At 44.1% G+C, this 25528-nt stretch overlaps 1 protein-coding gene across 1 annotated transcript; it reads left to right on the forward strand.

Annotated features, from left to right (window-relative positions):
* Nucleotides 1-10391: 10391 nt before the first annotated feature.
* LOC310667147 (vomeronasal type-2 receptor 26-like) lies at nucleotides 10392-17514 on the forward strand (the record flags this gene model as incomplete). The annotated part of the gene is made up of 4 exons (XM_083418872.1): nucleotides 10392-10454; nucleotides 11950-12177; nucleotides 16279-16405; nucleotides 16613-17514. 4 exons carry the CDS (start codon nucleotides 10392-10394, stop codon nucleotides 17512-17514), a joined length of 1320 nt encoding a protein of 439 aa, XP_083274998.1.
* Nucleotides 17515-25528: the final 8014 nt, after the last annotated feature.

A 25528-nucleotide genomic window follows, 5' to 3' on the forward strand; every position in this document is an offset into this window, starting at 1 on the left:
GTTTACTCTGGCCCTTGCTCTGGCCACTTAAAGGTATACACATTGGGTGAAACAATGATGAACCTTTAGATTTAAAGAAACAGTTCAACAAAAACACCTGGTGAATTAAAATATTTGGTTTACTCCATGGGATGCCACTATAGAGCTGCAATTGCAGCAAAAAGTTTCTATGCTAACATAAATGGTGAAAAGTTATGAAATACCCTTATCATGGTTTTCTGTGCATAACTTTTTGTTTGGCTATTTGCTTGTTTTGGTGATCACTTGTGATCAACACTTTCCAACCTTACACCATTGAGTTGAATTTGTGACGGTACATAGAGGTTGTTTTGTTCTTGTCAGTGAAGCACTTTGGTTTTTGGGATGTTGTGCATGTAGGATCATGGCAATGGAAATAATAAATAGAGTTGGGGCAATAACACAACGCTGTTTAACACCTGATCCCGCTGTGAATGGTTTACTTTGAGAACCATGGTTATCTGTAATTGTTGCGGTCAAATAATCATGGAGGAGATGAATGATGTTCACAAATTCATCTGGGCAGTCACTTTTCAGAAGGACAGTCCACAGGGCATTACGATTCACAGTGTCAAAGGCCTTAGTCAGGTCAATAAACGCCATATACAGGGGTTGGTTTTGCTCTCTGCATTTTTCTTGTAGCTGTCAAGTGGTGAAAATCATGTCCACTGTCCCCCTAGAAGGTCAAAAACCATTTTGGGATTCAGGAATGGTAGCCTTGGATATTGTTAGGAGACGGTTTCCTAAGATCCTTACAAGAATTTTGCCAGCTGCAGCTAATAGATGCCTCGATAGCAATTCTGCTTAATAGGATCTTGAAGGGCTTGATTATTATTGTATTAATCTAAATAATACTGATGTTATGAGCCAGAGATACATACATACATTCCAAAATGTTTTCACAATATTGGCCACAGGTGTATGATGATTCCTACCAACTTTTTCCTTCCACAAAGTTCTGAGAGATTAGGGCAGACCTGAAAACACAAACCCACTTCCGCAGTGTGTGATAACCTTTTTCTTCTTATACGGTAGGCTTATACCAATGTTCAGTTTTTCTATAAAAAGTTTGCAAGGCAGCATAAAAAGTAACATCCCCATTCACTTTGTTAAGGCTTTCTGCTCATTTACCATGGTGAGCTAAGGATTTCTTATTTAATATTTGACTTTAATCCAAGCAACGTAGTAATTCATTCAGACTTAGAGGTGATTTTATTATAAGCTTTTGGTAACCAGACTTTCTCCTCCTCCTCCGTAGAACAGAAATAGTAGCAATTAGGGCCAGGCCGCCTATCAGGTGGCAGGAGTTAGATGTTCAGGGTAGCGAAACATCCAGGTTTGTGTTTCAATATATCCATACACTTTCTATGTTTGTGAATGTGAATTGTTATGCACTATGTCGCTCTCCATACAGACCAATGACACAACTCTACCAGCATATCCTGGCTTTGGCATTTGCTGTGAAAGAGATAAATGAAAATCCCCAAATATTGCCCAATATCTCTCTGGGTTTCCACATCTATAACAGCCATTTCAGTGCAAGCTGGACCTACCAAGCTTCCATGGAACTTCTCTCTAGCCAAGAAAGACTCCTCCCCAACTACAAGTGTGATGTTCAGGAGACTCCAAAGGCTGTGATTGGGGGGCCAAAACCTGATTTATGTCTCCACATGTCAACCATCCTGTCTATGTACAAGATGCCAAGAGTAAGAGGTCTGCATGGAACATGGGTCATCAATGAAAGCCGTTTACAGTTGTTTCTGACTAGTCCTATTGGGTTGCATTCTGATAACTGAAGAACAAAATATCAAGGGAATGGCAAATAGTGGGTATAGGTTGGTATTTTTCAACCAAAGATGCAGGTTGTGGAAAATATGTCTGCTTCAGTTCCACTGAAAAACTCAGGTGGAAGAATTCCTCATTGGAGACTTTACTCCTGTGCAGGACTGTAACAAAACGTCTGCTGCTTGTGGTAGCACAACTGTATGCTTGCTATGCCTGCTGAAAAATCACTTATATATTTCCCCAAAATAACTTTAACATTCCAAATCAAGAGAAATAAGAGATATTTGAATCCTACTGAAGCAGATCCCCCTCTGTAAAACTCTGTAACCACCACGGGTTATCTAGCGTGTGTGAGGTAAAGGTCAACTTCAGGCAGAAGTTGAACAAATAAGGAAGATATATTTTGCAGAATAAAGTTGGCAAGACAAAAGATGTATCAGGAGATAAAGTATCCTCACAACTCTACTTCTCCTTCATCAAACTTAGCCCTCCAGTTAACTTTTGCCTGAAAACTCTTAAAGTACTCCAAACACTGTCGTGGTATCTAAGCTCAGAGGGTCCTTTCTCTAGCTATAAACATTTTCCTCAGGGTGGCTCCACCCCCTTCCTGACTGGCTGTCTTGGTAGCCATTTACCTGTTATTTCCTTTATCCTCCTTTACATATGAAAGACAGCAAATTCTGCCATAAACATAATTGCATAATTCTTCTATTTGATGAAAATACGTTAATACCTTAGTATTTCCCCAAATTGCAGATTATAAATGAAGAGATATACACTGGTACCTCGGGTTATGAACTTAATTTGTTCCGGAGGTCCGTTCTTAACCCAAAACTGTTCTTAACCTGAGGGGCGCTTTAGCTAATAGGGCCTACCGCTGCTGGCGCACTGCTGGCGCACGATTGCCATTCTCATCCCGGGGCAAAGTTTGCAACCCGAAGTACTATTTCCAGGTTAGCGGAGTTTGTGACGGGAAGCGTTTGTAGCCCGAGGTACCATTGTAAACAAAAAAATTAATCCCCCTGGTTAATACATTGAAATCTGGTTTGGGGGTTTTGATATCATCATTTGTTGTCATCTTTCCTCCCTTGATTTTATTAATGACCCTCTTTAGCTCATCTATGGCTCTTCTCCTGTGACGACTAATGACGTTCAAGCCCTTTTCACCCACTGGATATTCCCAGATGGGATCCTCCAGTTACTGCTGCATTTCCGTTGGGTGTGGATTGGTGTGCTTTTTCTCCATGGTGACACTGGAGAGAGATTTGTACAAAATGTTCTCCCCATGTTTGCCCAGAAGGGCATCTGCTTTGATTTTATAGAAAGTTTCCCTAAGGTTACCTCTTCTGGTGAGTTTGATGAAATGGTGGAAGAAGGTTCGAAAACATTGAACATTATTGTGGGAAGCACTGCCAATGCTGTGGTTGTACATGGTGAAATTCATACAATTATGGGAATGAGAACGCTACCCAGGCTTGCAGAAATGAATGATGTGCCAATACAAGGAAATAGAAAAATCTGGATTATGATAGCCCAGATGGACTTCACCTCATTTCCCTTTCAAAGAGGTTGGGACATCACATTCCTCCATGGGGCTCTATCCTTTGCAGTTCACTCTAAGGATCTTCCAGGATTCCAGAAATTTATTCAGATGAGAAAGCCTACCTTGGAAAAAGAAGATGGCTTTCTCAGGGTTTTCTGGGAAGAGGCATTTAATTGTGGTTTTAATGATTCTGCTTCGGAGAAGAAAGATGACAAACTCTGCACTGGGGAGGAGAATATTGAGAGCCTTCCTGGGTCTGTTTTTGAAACGAGCATGACAGCCCACAGCTACAGCATCTACAATGCAATCTATATTTTGGCACATGCTTTGCACACCATGCAGTCCACCAAATTAAACTGCAGAGCAATGGCAGGTGGAGCAAGATGGAAACTTACAGATCAACAGCCGTGGCAGGTAATGTTGTCTTCCAGTTAATACAGATGTCTGTAATCTGGAGCTCAGCCAAAGGAGGGACTTTTCTTGAATACCTCTTCAGTAGGGGGTATTCTCTTTCCTCTTTCCTCTCAGGGAGGAAATGACTATGCACTAATGGTTAGGATAACATAATGGATGAAATTCTGCCATCACTTTAAAGTGGGTTCAGTTGTCCTTGGAATAGCAAAATGTGGCTATAGATTGCTAGGTACAGGATAAAGATTCTCCTCCTGCAAGAGAGGGGAGTGGTTGTGGTCGGGAGCCAGACTCCGCCTCAAGCAGGGGGCATTAGCCCCCTGCCTCCCACTCACCTGGCTGGTGCCCACGTCCACGGGCAGGCACCCAACCAGGTGCCTGCGAGGGGGCGTGTTTAGCAGCCTAAATTGCTGCAGCACCAGCCTTCCGGCCTCACTTTTCGTCATCCCGTCGCGAGTCATCAGCTAGGAGTCATCACAGTCATCACAGGGAAGAGCCACAAGGTTTGGAGTCGGGGGGGGGGCTGTGTTTGTGGAGGCTGCCTGGTTCCTGGCTTGCCTTTTAACTTTAGGAGGCTTGCTTGCGCTCATTGCTTTACTGCTTTTAAAAACCCAGGCATCCAGGTTTGCCTAGCTGTGTCCTCTTTTCCCTGTAAAAACCTACATTTAACCTTCTATTTCCCCCCACTCCTGGTGTTTGATTTGTTTGTGCGGTCTAAGTGCGAATTACCTTTCTTAAGCTGCAGCTTGTTCCCTTGCCCAGCATATGCCCCCAGCGAGGTCTGAGTGTGAGTGTGGCTCCGTCTATCTTTCTCCCTTGTCTCCTCGCTTTCCTTCCCCTGCCTCTGCCTTGGTGGCTGTGGGTTTTATTTTAATTTTTGGCCAGGGTGCTTGTACATTTCCCCTTATATTGCCCTTGCCTGTCCGATTGCGTGGCTGGTCTGGGTGACTGAGTGGGTTTGCATTACATTTTAATTTGTTGGCCAGGGTGCTTGTGCGTTTCCCCCCTCCAATGTCCTTGAGAGCCTGGATAGCTCAGTTGGTTAGAGCATGGTGCTGATAATGCCAAGGTTGCAAGTTCGATCCCTGTATGGGACAGCTGAATATTTCTGCATTGCTGGGGTTGGACTAGATGATCCTTAGGGTTTCTTTTCCTGTTCCTCTCTAATTTTAAGTCGTGTGTGTGTGTGTGCTTGCAGCGTGTCTTTGTGCCTGCCGTTAATTATTTATTACTCTTCTAGCGTGGGTTTAATTTACCCTGCCATCCCTTCCATTGGTTAAATCGGGAGCTCCCTGTAAAATTTTAAAGGCTGCCAGGGCTTGGAATAGACTGTGCGCTTAAACCTCACCCCTCTTGGTTTGTCTAAGCCACCCCCCCCCTTCACTTGATGTTTGGGGGAAGAAATAAGGCAGGGCTTGGGGTGGACAATTCAGGGTTTCTGAACCATTCCTCAGCACTGCACGTTTATACGTTTAGAACCTTTTAGGTGTGCCTTTGCCTGGTTCTTGTCATTGGCTTCACTTGCCAGTACAGGCTCCCTAAAGAAAACCGCTTTTAAACAACAACAACAAAAAAGGGTTACAGCTTATAGTACTTTACTGAAAAGTCCAGGTTAACCCACGGTTTATATTTCCACTTCATTTTGGCTCACTGTAAAGGTCAGCTATTTTCCTTTTCTTCAAAAACTTTTTCCTTGCCTGGCATGTTCATTTTACTCCCTCCCCCCTCCTCCCTCCCAACTCCCCCCCACGCTTTCCCCACGCTTTCCTTCTCCTCCCTCCACCCCCCTCCCTCCCTACACCCCCTTTCAGGAGATACATCGGTTTTTGGAGTTCCCTTTGCTTCTTGCCTGAGTCATCACAGTTACCAGACAGGTTTTTTCAACTGCTGGGGCAGGCTTGATTGCTCTCTGAGTGACCGGCAGTTTGTGAGGCATTGTCTTTAAGCACCTGGCAGTTCAGCAGCTCTAGTTGCATTGTCAGTTTAACTAACCAGCAGTTTGACCAATTGCAGTCTTTTGTCTGTTTAAGCACCCTTATTTCCCTCAACTGGTCTTGAGCCAACCTTGTGGGCAAAGATTTACTTTTCTTTGTTTGGCAAAGTTTCCTTTGTTTGGTAGAAGTTTCCCCAGCAGTGAGATATTCCCCTTAAGAGCAACCTCACCCCTCCTTTTCAGAGGGCCGCTGGTGTGGGCCTGGAATCTTATTGATTTCCTTTTCTCTAAATTTGGCTGCAGCTTCTGAGCATCTCCTTGTAAGCAGTTATTTTCAATTCTGTTTGATTACTTAGCATTGCTTTGCGCCTAGATTTGCCTATCATTTAAAGGGGGCAACTTTTTATTGTAGGCAATTATCTTCTAATTCTGTCTGACTGCAGTTGGGGTTGCTTTGTGTATGGGATTGTTCCTTGGAGCCAGGTGCTAATATGTAGCTGAGCGCTGCTGCCTGAACTCTTGCTGGGTTGTGATTTAATAAATATAAATAAATACAAGCGGTGCAGTTAAGTGACGTATAGCTTGTTTATTCTGTCAGCAGTTACGCGGAGCAATTGATAATAGTAATTCCTACTCATAGCTATAAATCCATTGGCTATTAATTGAGATACTATCGATTAATAATTAATTCATCAACCGTGCTCCGAACTTTATTGATGCACAATAATTGTATACTAACATTTAATTACAGTCAAGTTATTAATTGATTGGTGATATTAATACTAATTAAAAATAACAAAAATAATAAAATAAAATAATAAAATAAAATAAATTTGAAAAAATAAATAATAATAATAAATAATTATAATTATAAATAATAAAAATAATAAAATAATAATAATTAAAATTAATAATATTAAAAATATAAATAAATAAATAAAAATTAAATTTAAAATAAAATAAAATAATTAGTGACGAAATAAATAGTAAGCGCATTTTACTAGTGCACAGAGCAGCTCATGGCGCCCAAGAGGAAGTGCACGGGTGCAGTACCAGCACACACTGCAGCTGGCAACCGTCGTAATAATAAACCCAAACCCATTTCGCATTTCCTCAATGCCTTCAGATCATTCATTGTTGACTATAAGCAGCGCTTTCTCTTAGCTATTCTTTAGTTCTATTTGCCTTGCGTTTCTTACTTCCTTGTTTCGCAAACCAGTGGCCAGCCTTTAAACTACCCAGGTGCAGGCCCAAGCCCTCAGACAGGAACGGCGGCTGTGCAAACTAGGTCTCAGGCTTGCTCGGCGACGACTGACTTTCAGAACCGCATCGGGGCGCCTGCGTGGAGGCTGCCGGCCCATATCAATAACCCGGTTGCTTCCACTTCTTCTAGTTCTTTGCAGAATAAGCAGCCCAGGGTCCAGCTTCCAGAATCAGGCACCTCATCAGCCGGTGATGATGAGTCAGAATGGCTTACGCCCTTTCTGGGGAGGCTGCCGCTATTAGCATCTGGCAGTTAGCCCGTATGTCGAGAAGAAGCCATCAGAGGTGTATCGCACTGGAAAGCTGGACCTTAGGAAGGATTTAAAACGTAAGGTGTTCTGGTAATTCAATAAAGGGCAATGCCAAAGGCAGTCTTGTAAGTACCCGCACGAGTGTGAGAGATGTGCAGGGGCTCACCCAGCCACAGCGTGTTACAAAGGGAAGCGGCCCTTTCGGGGAGGTTGGGGCTTCCACCACTCTAGTTCCAGACGAGCCCCCGCAGCAGGGAACCATCAATAAAGTCCTTCTGGGTCTAGCATTTTCTCCAATTCAGCTTTCTCCTCTCCTCAACCTCTTGTCTATCCATCCGGACAGAAGTGCAGCATCCTATCTTTGGAAGGGTTTCTCAGAGGGTTTCAGAATCCCAGTAGTTGGCTCCTTAACCGCGAAGGACTCTCCTAATCAGAAGTCAGTAAGGGAAAGGACGCTCGCCCCACAGGTAGCTAGCCCCACCCCTGGGTGCATACCATGTGTGCTACTCCGGGTGCCAGAGCAGCTAGCTCCGCCTCTGGAGTCACACTATGGCATACAGCTAATTGGGATGAACCCAACAGGGCCGCCACTTAGCCCCTGCTTGGTCTCCAGGACAGAGGCACCCCTTCCCAGACCCAGATTATTAGGCAACCAAATGTATCATTCCATAACACCTCATACAGGAATTATTTTTTCCTGGGGAACCTGCCTTTTTCTCCCAGATCAACTACAAGAGCAAGACCACAGCTTTAACAAAATGACAGCCCAAACAGGAAGACACATGGGAGCAATGGTACTGCTTTGAAGTGTTCCAGATCCATTTCCTGTTCTCCCAATGAGCAGGGCAGCTGTGGGCAAAATTGCAAAGAAGTACAATAGTGATTTAGTCCTTAGTCCTAAAATCTAGTAAGCCTTTAAGCCCAACAGTCGGAATCGCATAATTTCAATGCTTTAACCATATTAGGGAACATGTAGAGTTAGTAAACAAATTGCTAGTTTTGTGAGAAATAACACTTCACTGAAGTGGATAACGCTTTGGCCAAGAGCTCACCTTTGGCAGTCTTCTAGAACATGTTGCATATGTAGCAGTTCTTTCTAGCTAGAGTGAAACTGAAACCTGACATTTACAGTATCAGATAGAATTGTTCTGGATTGTCCTGGCTGTGTCTGGAATGTCCAGGCTGTGTCTGTAGTACAACAGTTTTGGAAATCTGTAGGAGAGCATCCCACCAATCTCTTGTCATACTAACAATCTTGCTACAACTAACAATCAAAAGTGCTAAAATTTTAGCTACCGTATTTTTCTATAGGACGCACATTTTCCCCTCCAAAAATTAAGGGGAAATGTGTGTGCGTCCTATAGAGCGAATGCAGGCTGTGCCACTAAGCACAAAGCAAGAACAGGAAGACGGAGCACTGCGGAGCATTCCGTCTCGCTGTTCTAGCTTGGGGACAGCTGCGCGCACAGCCTCTCCAGGGCAGCGGGGTGCCTTCACTCTGCTGTCCTGCAGCAGCTAGCAAGGCTGTTCCCAAGCCAGAACAGCGAGATGGAGGGCTCCGTCTCACTGCTCTAGCTTGGGGATGGCTGTGCGCAAAGCCTCTGCAGGGCAGCGGGGCGCTGCGCTGCAAAGGCTTCAGGGATCTTTGAGGCTGGCAGTGGGGGAAAGCAGCACTTCCCCCCACTGCCAGCCCCACAAGCTCTGGTGAATGTACCTTAAACGCACCTTGTTTTAGAGGGGGAGAACAAGAAAAAAAATTTCCCCCTGTTCTCCCCCTCCTATGGTCCGGTGCGTCCTATGGTCCGGTGCGTCCAATGGTGCAAAAAATACGGTACATTGGCAACAGGATGTTGGCTAGAAGCTACTGGTTTTCTGAAGCTAAAACTTACAATTTTGTTCTAGGAGTTACTTGATCACAATATAGAACTCTTTGTTTATTCCTTATGAGTTTTACACAAGATGAAAACGTATACTCAAGCAGATATTTTTATAATCACTGTACTATACTATGATACAGTGCATAATGAACATCCACATTCAGTTAGTCTGTGTGCCATCCCCCTTCAGATTCAGCACAGAGAGCACCAAGTGACTCAGAAACAAATCAGAAGTTTAAAAGTCATGATACAAAATGAGTCTTGGGGCCTGTGTGCATACCTAATCTTAAAAAATAAAATAACAAACAAACAAACAAACAAACAAACAAACCGCACCACAGGGTAAGTCTCCCAAAATCGGTTAAGACAGACCTTGAGATCTGGATCACGTTTCTGGAACGCTACAATGGAGTCCCCTTATGGCAGGAAATCCTCAACCTGTCCTCAGATTTCCAGGTTCACTGATGCCGCTGGGTCCTTGGGCTTCAGTTTATTCTTTAGGGGACGCAGGTGTGCTCAACAATGGCCAGCAGAGTAGCAAGGCGAGGCTATCACGCGGGATCTCACTTTTCTGGAGTTTTTCCCCCTTAGTTGTGGCTGTTCACATTTGGACTGAGGAGTTCCAGAATCGCCGGGTATGCTTCAGAACTGATAACCAGGCGGTGGTCAACATACTGGCTAAGCAGTCATCGCGTTCCGAGAGGGTGTCGCGCCTACTCCGATCATTCGTCCTCCGGTGCCTCGCTTCCGAGCATTAGCTCCCAGGGCTCAGCCACTGCCAGAACCCGTTCCGGAGCACCTGTGGAACCTTGGAGATGTGAAGTGATTAAGGGAGTATTAGCATCTGTCGCACCCTCTACGCTTAGATCATATAGGAAGGTCTGGTGTGATTTCATGGGGTTCAGGTCCAAAGTATCCTCCCTTTCCACTAATGTTACACCCTCCACAGAAAACGTTCTACAATACTTAACACACCTTCATGGCCTAGGTTGAGCCTCGAAAACTTTGAGGATACACATAGCCGCTATCACATTCTTTAGTAGACCCATGTTTTTCCACCGCTTTGTGCTGTGACTTCGTGGTCCGCAGGGCAATTGAAGGTTGGAGTTGACTGCAGCCTCCAAGTAACAAAGGCCGCAAGCCTATTTCTTACGAGCTGCTGTCCCAAATCTGTATGAAACTTAGGTCAATTTGCTGGTCCAAGTTTGAGGCCCAGGTGTTCTCTGCGGCATATGTTATAGCCTCCTTTAGGCCGGGCCCCCAAAACTTTAAAGATACACGTAGCGGCCATCAGCTTCTTTTGTAAAGCCATGTTTTCCTCCGACCCGTGTAGTGACTTCCTGATCCACAGAGCTATTGAAGGTTGGGGTAAGGTGCAACCCCCTAGAGCCGACGGCCATAAGCCAATTTCTTACAGTCTGCTCTCTCAAATACGCATAAAGCTTAAGTCGATCTGTTGGACCAAGTTTGAGGCCCGCCTCTTTTCCGCAGCATATGCTAAGCCAATTTCTTATGGGCTGCTCTTTCAGATATGCACAAAGCTTAGGTCAATCTGCTGGACCAAGTTTGAGGCCCAACCAGGTGCCTGCGAGGGGGCGTGTTTAGCAGCCTAAATTGCTGCAGCACCAGCCTTCCGGCCTCACTTTTCGTCGTCCCGTCGCGAGTCACCCACCCTCCACTCCCTTAGAGCTCAGGGTCTCAGTTTTCTTTTGGCCTTGCTATGGACCTTAGGTTGGTCACCCTGGTTGTCCAGGGGGCCTGGTAGGAATTTTTCCATTTGGCATTAGGCTTTTTGGTTTTTTCGCCTACCTCATAGCAATCGTCACAACTTTCGTGGTATTGGTGGGTAGGTTAGGCATTGGAATAATGTGTTGTGGTGTGTCGAAGGGCTAGGTGTGACCATCGCCTGCGCCTTCAATTTTGGGTATTCCGTTAAAGGAATCCGGCGGTCGTGTATTCTGTCCGATGCCTGCGTGGCGGGAGGCCATGGCACAACCCTCGGTGACATCAGGGGAGAGCTTATAGTTGGATTAGCATCAACAGGCTCCACCTACTGGTGAATAAACCCCCCTGTTTTAGACTTACCCCTCTCCGAGTGGGTGGAGTCAACTGACGTAATCTAATGCCTAAGCCAATACCTTTTCACTTGCTGTAATCAATAAAGTTATGGCCTTTTCTTGCCCATTAACCTTATATCACGTGTCCGTGTGTTTTCATTCCACTAAGCGGGGATCGGGTCCTCGAACCACAACAAACTATCACAATTTGTACAAAGGGAGCCCTGTATCCCTGGAAAGTGATGAGCAGCTTATCTACACAGCTTATCCTCCTATCTGAAGGAACGTCCTGTCTAATATTTGTGGTCTATGTTCTATGAAATTTGGGCCAAGACTTACTGTAATTCTTAAAAGAACCACATCTTACCTCCACAATAAACATTGCTACGATTAAAAACATTGCTTCACTAAACATTTAAAATGAATATTGTGTTCCACAATGTTCCTCTTTTGTATATGCTCATGAGCAGGGCTTTTTTCAGCCGGAACTCCCTGGAACTCAGTTCTCTCTACTCACTGGGGGGCACCATTGCCATTCCAAGGGAACGAGGGAGGTGTTTGTGGTGAGTTCCAGCACCTCTTTTTCTAGAAAGCAGCACTGCTCATTAATTCCTTTTTCCCTTTTAGCTCCATCCATTTTTGAAGAAGAGACTCATTAAAAACAAAGAAAGACACTAACATACATCTTTTAAGGAGACCATAACCTATACCTCTTAAATGTTAAAGATAAGCACTCTATTTGTATGAATATTACTAATATTTAATTATTTTTGACATCTTCATTAATTGCCTTTTTCCTCTTCAAACTTAGGTCCACCACTTTCTGGGAAGTGTTTCATTTAATAATAGTGTTGGGGAAGAAGTTTCTTTTGACCAAAATGGGGAATTAGTAGCTGGATTTGATATAATAAATTGGGTGACATTCCCCAATCAGTCCTTTCTGAGAGTCAAAGTTGGAACAATGGACCCACAAGCTCCCCCCGAAAGGAGGTTAACCATTCGTGATGATGGTATCATGTGGCCCAACTGGTTCAACCAGGTAAGAGGTTGTTCTGGATTTTCTCTAGTTTTTTGCTCAGTGTCCCAAAACTGCCTCATTGCAACATATTGAATCATCAATTATCAGAATCAGACTCGATCTGTGAAGGAAATATCAGGCTGTAGCACTGATAAAAGGAAAGCTATCTGGTTTCTAGGTCTATTTGCAGAAGTGTCTTAGCTATAAAGAAAGTGTCACTAGTCAATGAAATTCGAGGAAGCCAATTACAGTGGTACCTCTGGATACTAAGTTAATTCTTTCCGGAGGTCGGTTCTTAACCTGAAACTGTTCTTAACCTGAGGTACCACTTTAGCTAATGGGGCCTTCCATTGCCAAGGCGCTGCCACCGCACGATTTCTGTTCTCATCCTAAGGTAGAAGCAGAAGTGTGTGAGTTATAAAGTTTCACTAGTCAATGAAATTTGAGGAAGCCCAGTATGCCTTTTAGAATCATAGAATCATAGAGTTGGAAGAGACCACAAGGGCCATCGAGTCCAACCCCCTGCCAAGCAGGAAACACCATCAGAGCACTCCTGACATGGTTGTCAAGCCTCTGCTTAAAGACCTCCAAAGAAGGAGACTCCACCACACTCTTTGGCAGCAAATTCCACTGTCGAACAGCTCTTACTGTCAGGAAGTTCTTCCTAATGTTTAGGTGGAATCTTCTTTCTTGTAGTTTGGATCCATTGCTCCGTGTCCGCTTCTCTGGAGCAGCAGAAAACAACCTTTCTCCCTCCTCTATGTGACATCCTTTTATATATTTGAACATGGCTATCATATCACCCCTTAACCTCCTCTTCTCCAGGCTAAACATGCCCAGCTCCCTTAGCCGTTCCTCATAAGGCATCGTTTCCAGGCCTTTGACCATTTTGGTTGCCCTCCTCTGGACACGTTCCAGTTTGTCAATGTCCTTCTTGAACTGTGGTGCCCAGAACTGGACACAGTACTCCAGGTGAGGTCTGACCAGAGCAGAATACAGTGGCACTATAACTTCCCTTGATCTAGATGCTATACTCCTATTGATGCAGCCCAGAATTGCATTGGCTTTTTTAGCTGCTGCGTCACACTGTTGACTCATGTCAAGTTTGTGGTCAACCAAGACTCCTAGATCCTTTTCACATGTACTGCTCTCAAGCCAGGTGTTACCCATCTTGTATTTGTGCCTCTCATTTTTTTTGCCCAAGTGCAATACTTTACATTTCTCCCTGTTAAAATTCATCTTGTTTGTTTTGGCCCAGTTCTCTAATCTGTCAAGGTCGTTTTGAAGTGTGATCCTGTCCTCTGGGGTGTTAGCCACCCCTCCCAGTTTGGTGTCATCTGCAAATTTGATCAGGATGCCCTTGAGTCCATCATCCAAGTCGTTGATAAAGATGTTGAATAAGACCGGGCCCAAGACAGAACCCTGTGGCACCCCACTAGTCACTCTTCTCCAGGATGAAGAGGAACCATTGATGAGCACCCTTTGCATCCGGTCAGTCAGCCAGTTACAAATCCAGTGAGTGGTAGCATAGTCAAGACCGCATTTTACCAGCTTCTTTACAAGAATATCATGGGGCACCTTGTCAAATGCCTTGCTGAAATCAAGGTAGGCTACATCCACTGTGTTCTCTTCATCTACCAGGCTTGTAATTCTGTCATAAAACGAGATCAGGTTAGTCTGACATGACTTATTCTTCAGAAATCCATGCTGACTATTGGTGATCACAGCATTCCTTTCTAGGTGCTCACAGACTGTTTGCTTAATGATCTGCTCCAGAATCTTCCCTGGTATTGATGTCAGACTGACTGGGCGGTAATTATTTGGGTCCTCTCTTTTCCCCTTTTTGAAAATAGGGACAACATTTGCCCTCCTCCAGTCTGCCGGGACTTCGCCTGTTCTCCAGGAATTCTCAAAGATGATTGCCAGTGGTTCTGAGATCACATCTGCCAGTTCTTTTAATACTCTTGGATGCAGTTCATCTGGCCCTGGAGACTTGAATACATCTAAACTAGCCAAGTATTCTTGTACTATCTCCTTAGTTATTCTGGGCTGTGTTTCCTCTGCTGAATCATTTGCTCCAAATTCTTCAGGTCGGGCATTGTTTTCTTTATCGGAGAAGACTGAGGCAAAGAAGGCATTGAGGAGTTCAGCCCTTTCTGTGTCCCCTGTTTGCATTTCACCATCTTCTCCTCTGAGTGACCCCACTGTTTCTTTGTTCTTCCTTTTGCTACGAACATACCCATAAAAGCCCTTTTTTGTTGCTTTTAACCTCTCTAGCAAGCCTGAGTTCATTCTGTGCTTTAGCTTTTCTGACTTTGTGTCTACACATGCTGGCTATTTGTTTGAATTCCTCTTTGGTGGTTTCCCCCCTTTTCCATTTTTTGTACACATCCTTTTTAAATCTTAACTCAGTTAAAAGTTCTTTAGATAGCCACCCTGGCTTCTTTAGGCACCTTCCATGTTTCCGTCTCATTGGTATTGCCTGAAGTTGTGCTTTTACTATCTCCCTCTTAACAAACTCCCAGCCATCATGAACTCCCTTTCCTTTTAGTATTACTGTCCATGGGATCTCACCCAGCACTTCCCTAAGTTTTATGAAGTCGGCTTTCTTAAAGTCAAGAAATTGAGTCCTAGTATGCTTGGCTGCTCCTTTCCGCTGTATAGTAAACTTCAGAAGAGCATGATCACTTGCGCCTAATGATCCTTCCACTTCTACCCCATTAACCAGGTCATCGACATTGGTTAGGACCAGATCTAAAATGGCTGTTCCTCTTGTTGCTTCTCCCACTTTCTGGACAATAAAGTTAATTTTAATTTTATAATTTTAATTATAATTTTATAATTTTAATTAGTATATACAATTATAATTTTATAATTTTAATTAGTATATACATTATTATTGTTCCTTCCTTCCTTCTCAGGATTCTGCACAGGTCCCCAGCGCATTCTGGGGCTGGGCCAGGAAACACCCGGGCCAAAATCAATCTCCTTCAAACAATATGGCTGAAAGTAGAAAAATTTAATCTGGCTTGGAACTGTTGAAGAAGACCCATGCAACCATCAGGATTGTACCCTCTACTCAGGATCTGGTGAATGGAGGGCTCAATCCTGCTCAGTTTGACTACACTCATGTATCCCCCTGCTTGGCACACATATCCAAAGTGCAGTGTGGGGCTATTTGAAAGCTCTGTTACAAAGAGCTCTCTGTGTTGCTCTTTGCAGATGCTGCCTGCCTTTCCTTCAGAATCAGCCCGATTCAGTTTGGGATTTGGCCAGATCTGTTCCACAGCCCTAATTTGTACCCCACAGTTATTTTTAGGACCTGGCTGCACAAAAGAAAATTGTAAGATACACACAGGTGATGAAGATGGTAACTCTGCAAGCAAACAGCACTGCAAGAATCCATCAAAAGCAAACAATTACAGTTGCAATCAAAATTATTTAACCCCCATTGCAAATCAGGTTTAATATTAAAATTTACAGAAGGTGTTGTCTCACCTGATGCAACAAATCAAGGGCTTCAGGTGTGCTAGAGCTGGAACACATGAAATACTTGAACTCGCAAGGGGTTTCTTGAGTGTCAAATTTTGTTGTATGTTGGCCATATGTCTAAGTCAGGAGAATGGTCCAAGAAGGTAAGAGAAGGGATCATCGCCCTTCACAAGCAAGGATACAAGTATACAAAAAGAAAGCAAAGGCACTGAATGTTGCCAGAGAAACCATTGGAAGCATAGTTCGCAAGTTCCAAGTTAAAGAAACAGTGGCTAGACTACCTACACAGGGCAGAATTTCAATAATTTCTATTGCAACTATACGTCAAAAACAATTCAGTTATTTCTATATTCATGAGATAGTGACCCAATAAGCTTTTCCCTGAACATTTTCTAATTTAATAAGATATTGCCATGCTAATCTCTGAAGAAGTTCAAATACTTACAAATATGGCTTTCATAAAGGCAAATGTACTGGAGTAATGGTAGAAGTTTCCAATGCTACCATTAGCTCTGAGTTTAAGATCATCTTCAGATAAAACAAAACACCTCTAGCAACCTATTGCTTACCTGTCATGTTTACTATTTGAAGATAAGTCCCAAAAGATTTCCTTCTTTTATTTATGAACAGGCACAACCCACCTCTCTGTGTAATGAGAATTGTCATGTAGGTTATAGAAAGAACAAGAAGGAAGGAAAGCCATTCTGCTGCTATGATTGCCTTCCGTGTCCAGAAGGGAAGATCTCAAACAAGGAGGGTAAGGAATGCATCTCACACACACACACACACACACACACACCTGTCATGTTTTTTTATCTGTGCATCAGAAGCTCCTTTCTTTAGTGGGAAAACAGTATGGAAGTAGCAAATATATATTCTGGCATCTCTTAGATGCATTGTGCCAATTTGGGGACTGAAAACCTTTTTTAATAATAAGATTTGTTTCTTCCATTTTCATTTTCAGACCTGGATGACTGTTCAGAATGCCCTGGAGATCAATATGCAAACAATGAACAGAATGGCTGCCTCCCCAAAGTCAAAACATTCTTGTCTTATGGAGAACCGTTGGGGATCAGTTTGGCCACGTTTGCCCTCTGCTTTTCCTTCATCACAGCTTTGGTGCTTCAGATATTCACAAAGCACAGAGATACTCCCATAGTTAAAGCCAACAACCGCAACCTCACTTATATTCTCCTCCTTTTCCTCCTGCTCTCCTTCCTTTGTGCTCTGCTCTTCATTGGCCAGCCTGAGGAAGTCACCTGCCTCCTTCGACAAACTGCTTTTGGCTTGATCTTCTCAGTGGCAATTTCTTGCATCTTGGCCAAAACTGCCATTGTGGTTCTAGCTTTCATGGCCACCAAGCCAGGTTCCCGAATGAGGAAGTGGGTAGGGAAGCCACTGGGCACCCCAATTGTGCTTTCCTGCTCCCTTATGCAAGTGACAGTTTGTACTGTGTGGCTGGCAACCTCTCCCCCATTCCCAGATGTTGACATGGACTCAATGACTGAAGAAATAATACTAAAATGTAATGAAGGTTCCACTGTCATGTTTTATTGTGTCCTGGGATTCATGGGTTTGCTGGCCATAGTCAGCTTCACTGTTGCCTTCCTGGCTCGAAGGTTGCCGGACAGTTTCAATGAAGCCAAATTCATCACCTTCAGCATGTTGGTCTTTTGCAGTGTGTGGCTGTCCTTTGTTCCAACCTACTTGAGCACCAAGGGCAAATACATGGTGGCTGTGGAGATCTTCTCCATCTTGGCCTCCAGTTGTGGGTTACTGGGCTGCATCTTTATCCCCAAATGCTATGTTATTTTACTGAGGCCTGAGCTGAACAGCAGGGAGCAGCTAATAAGAAGACAGTTTTAAATAATCCAGAAGTCTTAATCATGCTCGTAATTCTAGGTGTCTGTTATTGATATTTTATTTACATGTATGTCATTAGAAATTAAGGATATTCATGCCCCTTGAAATTAAAGAATCAACAAATAATTGAAGAATTAAAAAGTAGATGATAAAAAAGATCTGGAGCAGCTCCAAGAATTCCTTTGGGAATCATGCTCGCAATTCTGGGTGTCTGTTATTGCTATTTTAATTATGTATATGTAATTAGAAATCTGGGATACTCATGTCCCACTGCTTTGCAAGCATGAACTATCAGCTCATCACCAGCACTTGTAAAGCACTTTGCACAGGTGCTCCTGACATCTTATTGAGCCTACAAACCCCCATCAGCCCAGCCACTCTTTAGCTGTCCCACAGCTGACATCACGAGAAGCCGAAGAGTGCCAGAAATTCCCACAAGTAGCTGTTCTTTAAAGTGACAGAAGAGACTAATAGGAGATTTGTTTTTCCTCTTAAATACGGAATATATAAAGAAGCATCTTCCTCTCCTGGATGTAATTAAAACAAAAAAACACTTCAGAAGAACTACCTACTTGTACTATTTCATTTATATTGCCTCATAAGACATGTTTCCTGGACACTTCACAAGAAAGTACAACAGCTAAATTGAAATACAGTGGTATCTTGGGTTAAGTACTTAATTCATTCTGGAGGTCCGTTCTTAACCTGAAACTGTTCTTAACCTGAAGCACCACTTTAGCTAATGGGGCCTCCTGCTGCCGCCGCGCCGCTGGACCACTATTTCTGTTCTTATCCTGAAGCAAACTTCTTAACCTGAAGCACTATTTCTGGATTAGCGGAGTCTGTACCCTGAAGCGTATGTAACCTGAAGTGTATGTAACCCGAGGTACCACTGTACAAAATAATAATAAACAATTGCAGACCCAGGTGCATTGGGCTCTCTATGATCAGTGTATTAACAGGATAACAAATTGCCAGAACAACTTTATGAGGTTACAAATTTGTCTCGGCTTTATTGATTATACTTGTAGGTTGTCCTGGGTGCACCTCTCTCAAATTTGTGGGCGGAAGGTTCTGCCAGGATGAAGCCAGTGCTGCTTCTGTTGAACAAGTCATTCTCATCATCTCTCGCTCAACTTATGGGATAAAGGTATTCCAACACATGTCCCTCTGCTTCATAAAATAACATTATCTTACTGCTATTCATAAGTATAGAGACTGATAGATCAAATGATTTCTGGATTTTTCTACAACCATTCATCAAATTGAACTATGGTGTTATAGATCCATCACACTTTACAAAGTGTGCACTGATAGTCACAGGTACTTGGTGCAGTGGAGAGTAGTAGGGTTATTGGGGCACTGCCCTGAAAATGTCAATATTTCCTCTTCCAATCTAATTGCAGGACCTCAGGTTCTGTGTGTTACTGACTCTGGCTCCACCTCTGGTTGGTCTCCATGTCTTTTCCTTGCCTAATGTCAGGCTCCAGGGACTCTGCTTACTCCCACTGCTCCTGGGAAGATTCAGAAACCTGAGCAGGGGGAGGAGGAGGAGGCTCAATGCAACCCTCCTCAGCACAATCCCTGACCCCTAAAAGTCCCCATGAGCATTAGCCGCCACTAACTTGCTGTTTCAAGGACAAGACAAAAAGTTTCCAAACATGCCAAGTCATAAGGAACAACATATTCCTCCTAAATCCCTATGTGAGAACATTGCTCCCAAAAGAATAACATATTCAAAATTCAATATATTGGGGGAAACTGATATTCTGACTTAACCTATTTGCAAGCTGCATGCTGACTTAAATGTTTCTCTATGTTAAACGAATTGTGCATTGTTGATGATTAATAGGTAAAGGTACCCCTGCCCGTACGGGCCAGTCGTGTCCGACTCTAGGGTTGTGCTCCCATCTCACTTAAGAGGCCGGGGGCCAGCGCTGTTCGGAGACACTTCCGGGTCACGTGGCCTGCGTGACATCGCTGCTCTGGCGAGCCAGCGCAGCACACGGAAACGCCGTTTTCCTTCCCGCTGGTAAGCGGCCCCTATTTATCTACTTGCACCCGGGGGTGCTTTCGAACTGCTAGGTTGGCAGGCGCTGGGACCGAGCAACGGGAGCGCACCCCGTCGTGGGGATTCGAACCGCCAACCTGAGGATCGGCAAGTCCTAGGCGCTGAGGTTTTACCCACAGCGCCACCCACGTCCAGTTGATGATTAATGGTTTAGTGTAATTTTGCAAGTGGTTCCAGGTCCTGTTGTGCATGGTTGTTGTATATACAGTACATAGTTAAACTATGGAAGTCACTCCCACAGGGGGCAGGGATGACCACCAGACTAGATGGCTTTAAAAGAGCCCTAGAAAAATTCACAGAGGAGAGGACTATTGATGTCTCCTAGCCAGGATGGCTCAGCTCTGATGCCACAGTTGGAGGCAGCCATGTTCCTGAATACGAGTTGGTGGAAACCGAAGGAGGGGAAAGTGTTCTTGTGCTTGAATCCTGCTTGCAGCTTCCCCTTTGGGGCACCTGGTTGGCCACTGTGAGAACAGGAGGCTGGACCAGAAGGGCTATGGGCCTGATCCACTAAGCTCTTCTTGTGTTCTTATGTATTACAGTGTTTAGATTTAGATTATTCTGCAGACCACTTACAGCACAGATCTACTTGTGTGGGAAGTACCCCCCCCCTTGTGAAATGAAGACACCTGACACATTATTTTAGCTTAATGGGCGAAAAAAGGCCACAACTTTATTGACTACAGGAATTGAAAGGTATTGGCCTTAGGCATTGGCTCCTAACGACTACCTGGCATCGGAACCGGGAAGGGTTAACCACCAGCCAGGAGAGTCCTGCTGAAGTACACCAACTAGGATCCCGTGGGTGTCACCGCTCAGGGGCGTGCCTTAGGCCCACACCTCCATAGGCTTAGGACCGGATCAGCTGGAATGTGGAAAAGAGTCCGGTCCCCGGGCGTGCTGGCCTTAAATGGGCTAGGCCACGCCTCCCCGGCCCGCCGATTGGCTGGCCGGGTCGGTGACGCGCCTGAGGATTCCCCTGCTCTCGTGGGGGCTAAGAGCCAGCCCCCGCGTGCACGGGAGGCGATGGGCCCGCAACCCCACCTCCTCTCGAGCTCGGAAGTGGCTTTATGGAAAATGCTGTATAGAAGTAGCCAAGGAGGCTATTTCAAAGAATCAAAAGGATGAAAGAGCTGAGAAATAAAAGGAATGACTTTGTCTGGTTTTCTTCCAATAAATGCCAGCAAACAATGCAAAAATTAAAAGCATCAACACAAGTTCATTCCTATTTGCTCCTCAGAATTAAGTGGTCTCTGCTGTTCAAGTCGGGCCTCAGAAGAATGATGTACAATTTGGGGGAAAAGATACAACCCAGCAAACCTGCGCTGGAGGCCAAGATGCAAAAGACCTCCACAGCCACCATCTGCTTTCCTTTGGTGCTCAGATAAGAGGGAACAAAGGACAGCCAAACGCTGCAGAACACCAACATGCTGAAGGTGATGAACTTGGCTTCGTTGAAACTGTCCGGCAACCTCTTGGCCAGGAAAGCCATAGTGAAGCTGACCATGGCCAGGAATCCCAGATAACCCAGGACAGAATAAAACATCGCGACAGAACCTTCGTTGCATTCCAGAATGATTTCCTCCACCAGAGAGTTCATGTCCACATCTGGGAATGGAGGAGCCGTACAAAGCCAAGCAGCACAAATGCTGGTTTGAACGGAGCAGCAAGCAAGAAGAACCGAGTTTTTGAGAGATTTCCCCACCCATTTCCTCATCCTGGATCCTGGTTTGGTGGCCATGAAAGCCAGAACCACCGTGATGGTTTTGGCCAAGACACAAGACACAGCAATGGAGAAGATGATGCCAAAAGCAGCTTGTCGTAAAGAGCAGCTCACTGGGTGAGGCTGGCCAATGAACAGCAAGGAGCAGAGGAAGCAGAGCAAGAGGGAAGTAAGCAGAGTGTAGGTGAGGTTCCGGTTGTTGGCTTTGACAATGGGAGTGTCCCCATTCCTAGAGAAGACGCCAAGTATCAAAGCTGTGAGCAGAGAAAAGACCAGGGCTAAGGAAGCTAAAACGAACCCTAAAGGCTCTGTGTAGGAAAGAAAATGTTGGTGTTTGGGGATGCATTGATCTCTGTCCTTGTTTGGAAATTGGTCATCTTGGCATTGGAAACAATAATCCATATCTGAAACAATGAGTGATATATGAATTCCGACAAATAAGGCATTAATTAGTTGGTGAACGTATCAAAGATAAGTGGATATCAACAATAGTTTGTACAATTTTCAGCCACTATGCATAATCCGCAATAGGTTCTACATGGGCCTAAGGTGCATGGATTGTTCATCTACTCTGTCCTTCATCTGGAATTAGTGATCAGAAATATTGACTTTGGTTGTACCCTTAGTGGTACAATGTGCAAAATAGTAAGAGCAGACTCACTGGAAAGCACCCAGAGAGATCTTCATGGTGATGGAGAATTCTTGAGAACAGCCACTTTCAGCTCAGAGGCTGGGCTGAGGACTGTTCTGGGTAAGGAGACCATTTTCGGCTCACACACCTAAAACTATCCAGTCCTAATGATGTAGCATGTAGGAAGCAGGCAGATTACACTAGACACTTGTAAAAGTTCTGGATCTAGTTTCCCCAACTATCTGTTCTTTCTTCCAGATATCAGTGCAGCTGCTGCTCTCTTTAGGAGTAAAAAGTAAAGGGGCCCCTGACCGTTAGGTCAAGTCGTGGATGACTCTGGGGTTGTGGCGCTCATCTCGCTTTACTAGCTGAAGGAGCCGGCGTACAGCTTCTGAGTCATGTGGCCAGAATGACTAAGCCGCTTCTGGCGAACCAGAGCAGCACATGGAAATTCCGTTTACCTTCCCGCCAGAGCGGTACCTATTTATCTACTTGCACTTTGATGTGCTTTTGAACTGCTAGGTTGGCAGGAGCAGGGACCGAGCAACGGGAGCTCACCCCATCGCGGGGATTCGAACCGCCAACCTTCTGATCAGGAAGCCCAAGAGGCTCAGTGGTTTAACCCACAGTGCCACCCGATTCCGCACTCTTTAGGAGTACTGAACTAATAGAAGGAAAGAGTTGAAATATATATTAGGAAGCATTTTACAAATTAGCAGATTATGTCTCTTACCCATTTGATTTGAAATCATTCCATGTGGACATGAAGCACAATCATAGCAACAAAATGGCAACCCCTCCTTCTTTTTTCTGCTGTAGCCTGGCTGGCAGGGATCATTACACAAGGCAATGGGCACCACCTATCCATAAAAAAAGTTGAAAATGTAGCTCTTTTGCCGTGTAAACAACACAGTTTTAACCAAAGAGAAGAGATCAGCTGCCTGATTAACATTATTCCAGAAAGGTGTGTTGTATGCCTAAATAAACTGTAATGTAAATATTGGGAATGAATAAGAAAGGATGTTGAATTTTTCATCTGCATAAACATGGAAGATGGAGAGAGGACAGAGAAGACAACAGACTTCATTAACAGGAAGTTAATGAAGAAGGTAAAATAGGAAGCACATACATTAACCTCAGAGAAGCACCACAAGACAATCCTCTTTCAAAACAAATGGGTAACTTATCCTCCCCTTGTCTTCTGAGCTGGAAATCTCACTTGGTTCAGCATGATTTACTCCTACATTCATGTGAAAAGTATTAAAATATTATACTGAAATCCTATATATCAGGAATGTGGAACCTTTGGTCCACCGGATGGTATTGAACTCCCCTCAGTCTGAAATCCAGCCTGGCCAATGACAAGGGAGGAGGAGAGCTGGAAGCCAACAATATTTCATTTGCAATATAGTGGAATATATTACCATTCTATACTTTCAAACCGGAACTCTAAAGAAGATCTACTACTTACCTCATGTATGATGGGATAATAACTTGTTGGACATGGGTTATACTTAAACAATTTGCTTATTATGAAAAAGAATGTCTACATTAAGCTTATAATTTGTATTCTTAATAACAATACCTCATTTTTAAAAAACCAATGGTCCCACCTGATTAAAAGATCTGTGCCATGTGATGGCTTCCTCATCCACACTGAAGTTTACATATTGTGAATCTTGTGGAACTATCTTTCCTACTTTCACTCTGGAGAAGGTTTGGTTTGGAAAAGTAACCCAGTTAATAATATCAAATCCACCTGCTAACTCCCCATTCTCATCAAAGGACACTAAGTCACCAGCACTGTTGTTGAAGGAGATACTCCTCAAGAACGAGTGCAGCTAGGCAGAAGAAAGCAAAGGGAAAGTTTTAAAAGGAGAGCTTTTATGGATTATAGAAAGGAGAAAGTATCAATCCACATATTTCACACAATGCAAAGTAGTCCAAAACTGTGCAGTCTACAACATTTGGAGCACCTAAGTATTTCTAGCAAGTACAGCTGGCCTGCCCCTCGCCTGAGGGTTCAGCTCTGGGGTCCGTGTGCAAAGGCAAAATGGTGCCATGTCAGGAAGCCCTGGAACTGCCCCTCCTGCAAGGTGGGAGTGCAGGGAGAAGGGGGCAAAGAAATGGAGAGCAGCTCATGGTGGGTTTTCCCTGCTCACCATTTGTTTCCCTGCTCACCATCATAAAGTGACCTTAACTTGCAGGTTCACTATAATCAATGAACATAACTGGAAGCAAGTTAAAAAACAGACCAGATAATTACATTTGAAAATAGCCCTATATGGTCCTCTTTAGTGCAGAAACAAATGCAGGTTCTAGGAAATAGTTGCTGTTGATAGACAGAATGAGTGGGCAGTCATGGGTAGAAATATTTATTCTGAATAGGAAATCTCACCTGCCAAGGTTGCAGTTTTGGAGGATCGAGCCCACCTCTGCCTGACATCATTCTGCGTTTTGACCTGGATGAGTGCATCTGATGTAAAGAATGTGCAATGGCATAAACTGCATTATAGATACTGTAACTTTGGCCAGTCATGGTCATCTCAAAAATATGCCCAGGAAGGCTCTCCAGACTCTCATGGCCAGTGCAGGTCTTTGTGTTTTCCTTGTGCCCATTAGAAGCAGAAAATAAACAGTTGAATGCCTGTTGCCAAAAAGCCTGGAGGAACCCATCTCCATTTGGAGAGTTGGGGTTCAGGGTCCGGAGGAATTCTTTAAATCCCTGGACTTCCTCTGTGTGAATTGCAAAAGACAAGGCACCATCAAAGGCTTGTATATCATAATACCTTTGCATTGTTTCTGAAGAGAAAACCCACTGGGCTGTCAAAACCCACACGGTGCCTGTAGACTTCTCTGCAACATCTTCAGCTACTGAATAGAAATATTGCATCCATTTCACAACTGCAATGGTCTGAGGTTCTGCACACAGAACCAAAATGTTAACTTCTGAGGCCATCAGGAAAGAGGACTTGGCCCGAAAGAGTTCCAAGAAACTGAAATTATCTAGACCCTGAGATATGGCTGGTAGTTTTTCATTGAAAGCCGTACAGACTCCATGCTGGGAAAGCATTGGCACTAAGCTTTGCATAAAGGTCTCTCCATTTTCATCATCGGATGCCACAATTCCTACCCATGTCCACTGAAAATGTAGAAGTAGCCTGACAATCCCTGCATATTGATATTTCTCATTGGGCACCGTTCGGTAGAATGTCTGGGGCTGCAACTCTGGGCTTCTGACTGGAGCTAATACACAGTAAGCAATCTGGAGGAAGAAATCAATCCCACAAGAATTGGAGAGTTCTAGCATGGACACTGAAATATTACTAAAAAAACCAAGGAAAGCGACAAACTTTTGTATCATTTATATATTTTTTCTTTCACATTTCCTTTTTCAGAAAGATGAACCAAAGCTAAAGGAAGTATTAAAAACCAGGGAGATAACTATTGTACCAGAGGCAGAAGAGCTTCACAGCCCCCACACTTACTATACCTGTGGAATCTTGTAGACACCTAAGACAGTAGCCATGTAGAGAGAGATGTCAAAGTCAAGTCCCCCAATAATAGCTATCGTATTTTTCTTCTTCTCACA

Source organism: Podarcis tiliguerta (assembly GCF_965153285.1).
Source record: "Podarcis tiliguerta genome assembly, chromosome: 16".
NCBI lineage: Eukaryota > Metazoa > Chordata > Lepidosauria > Squamata > Lacertidae > Podarcis > Podarcis tiliguerta.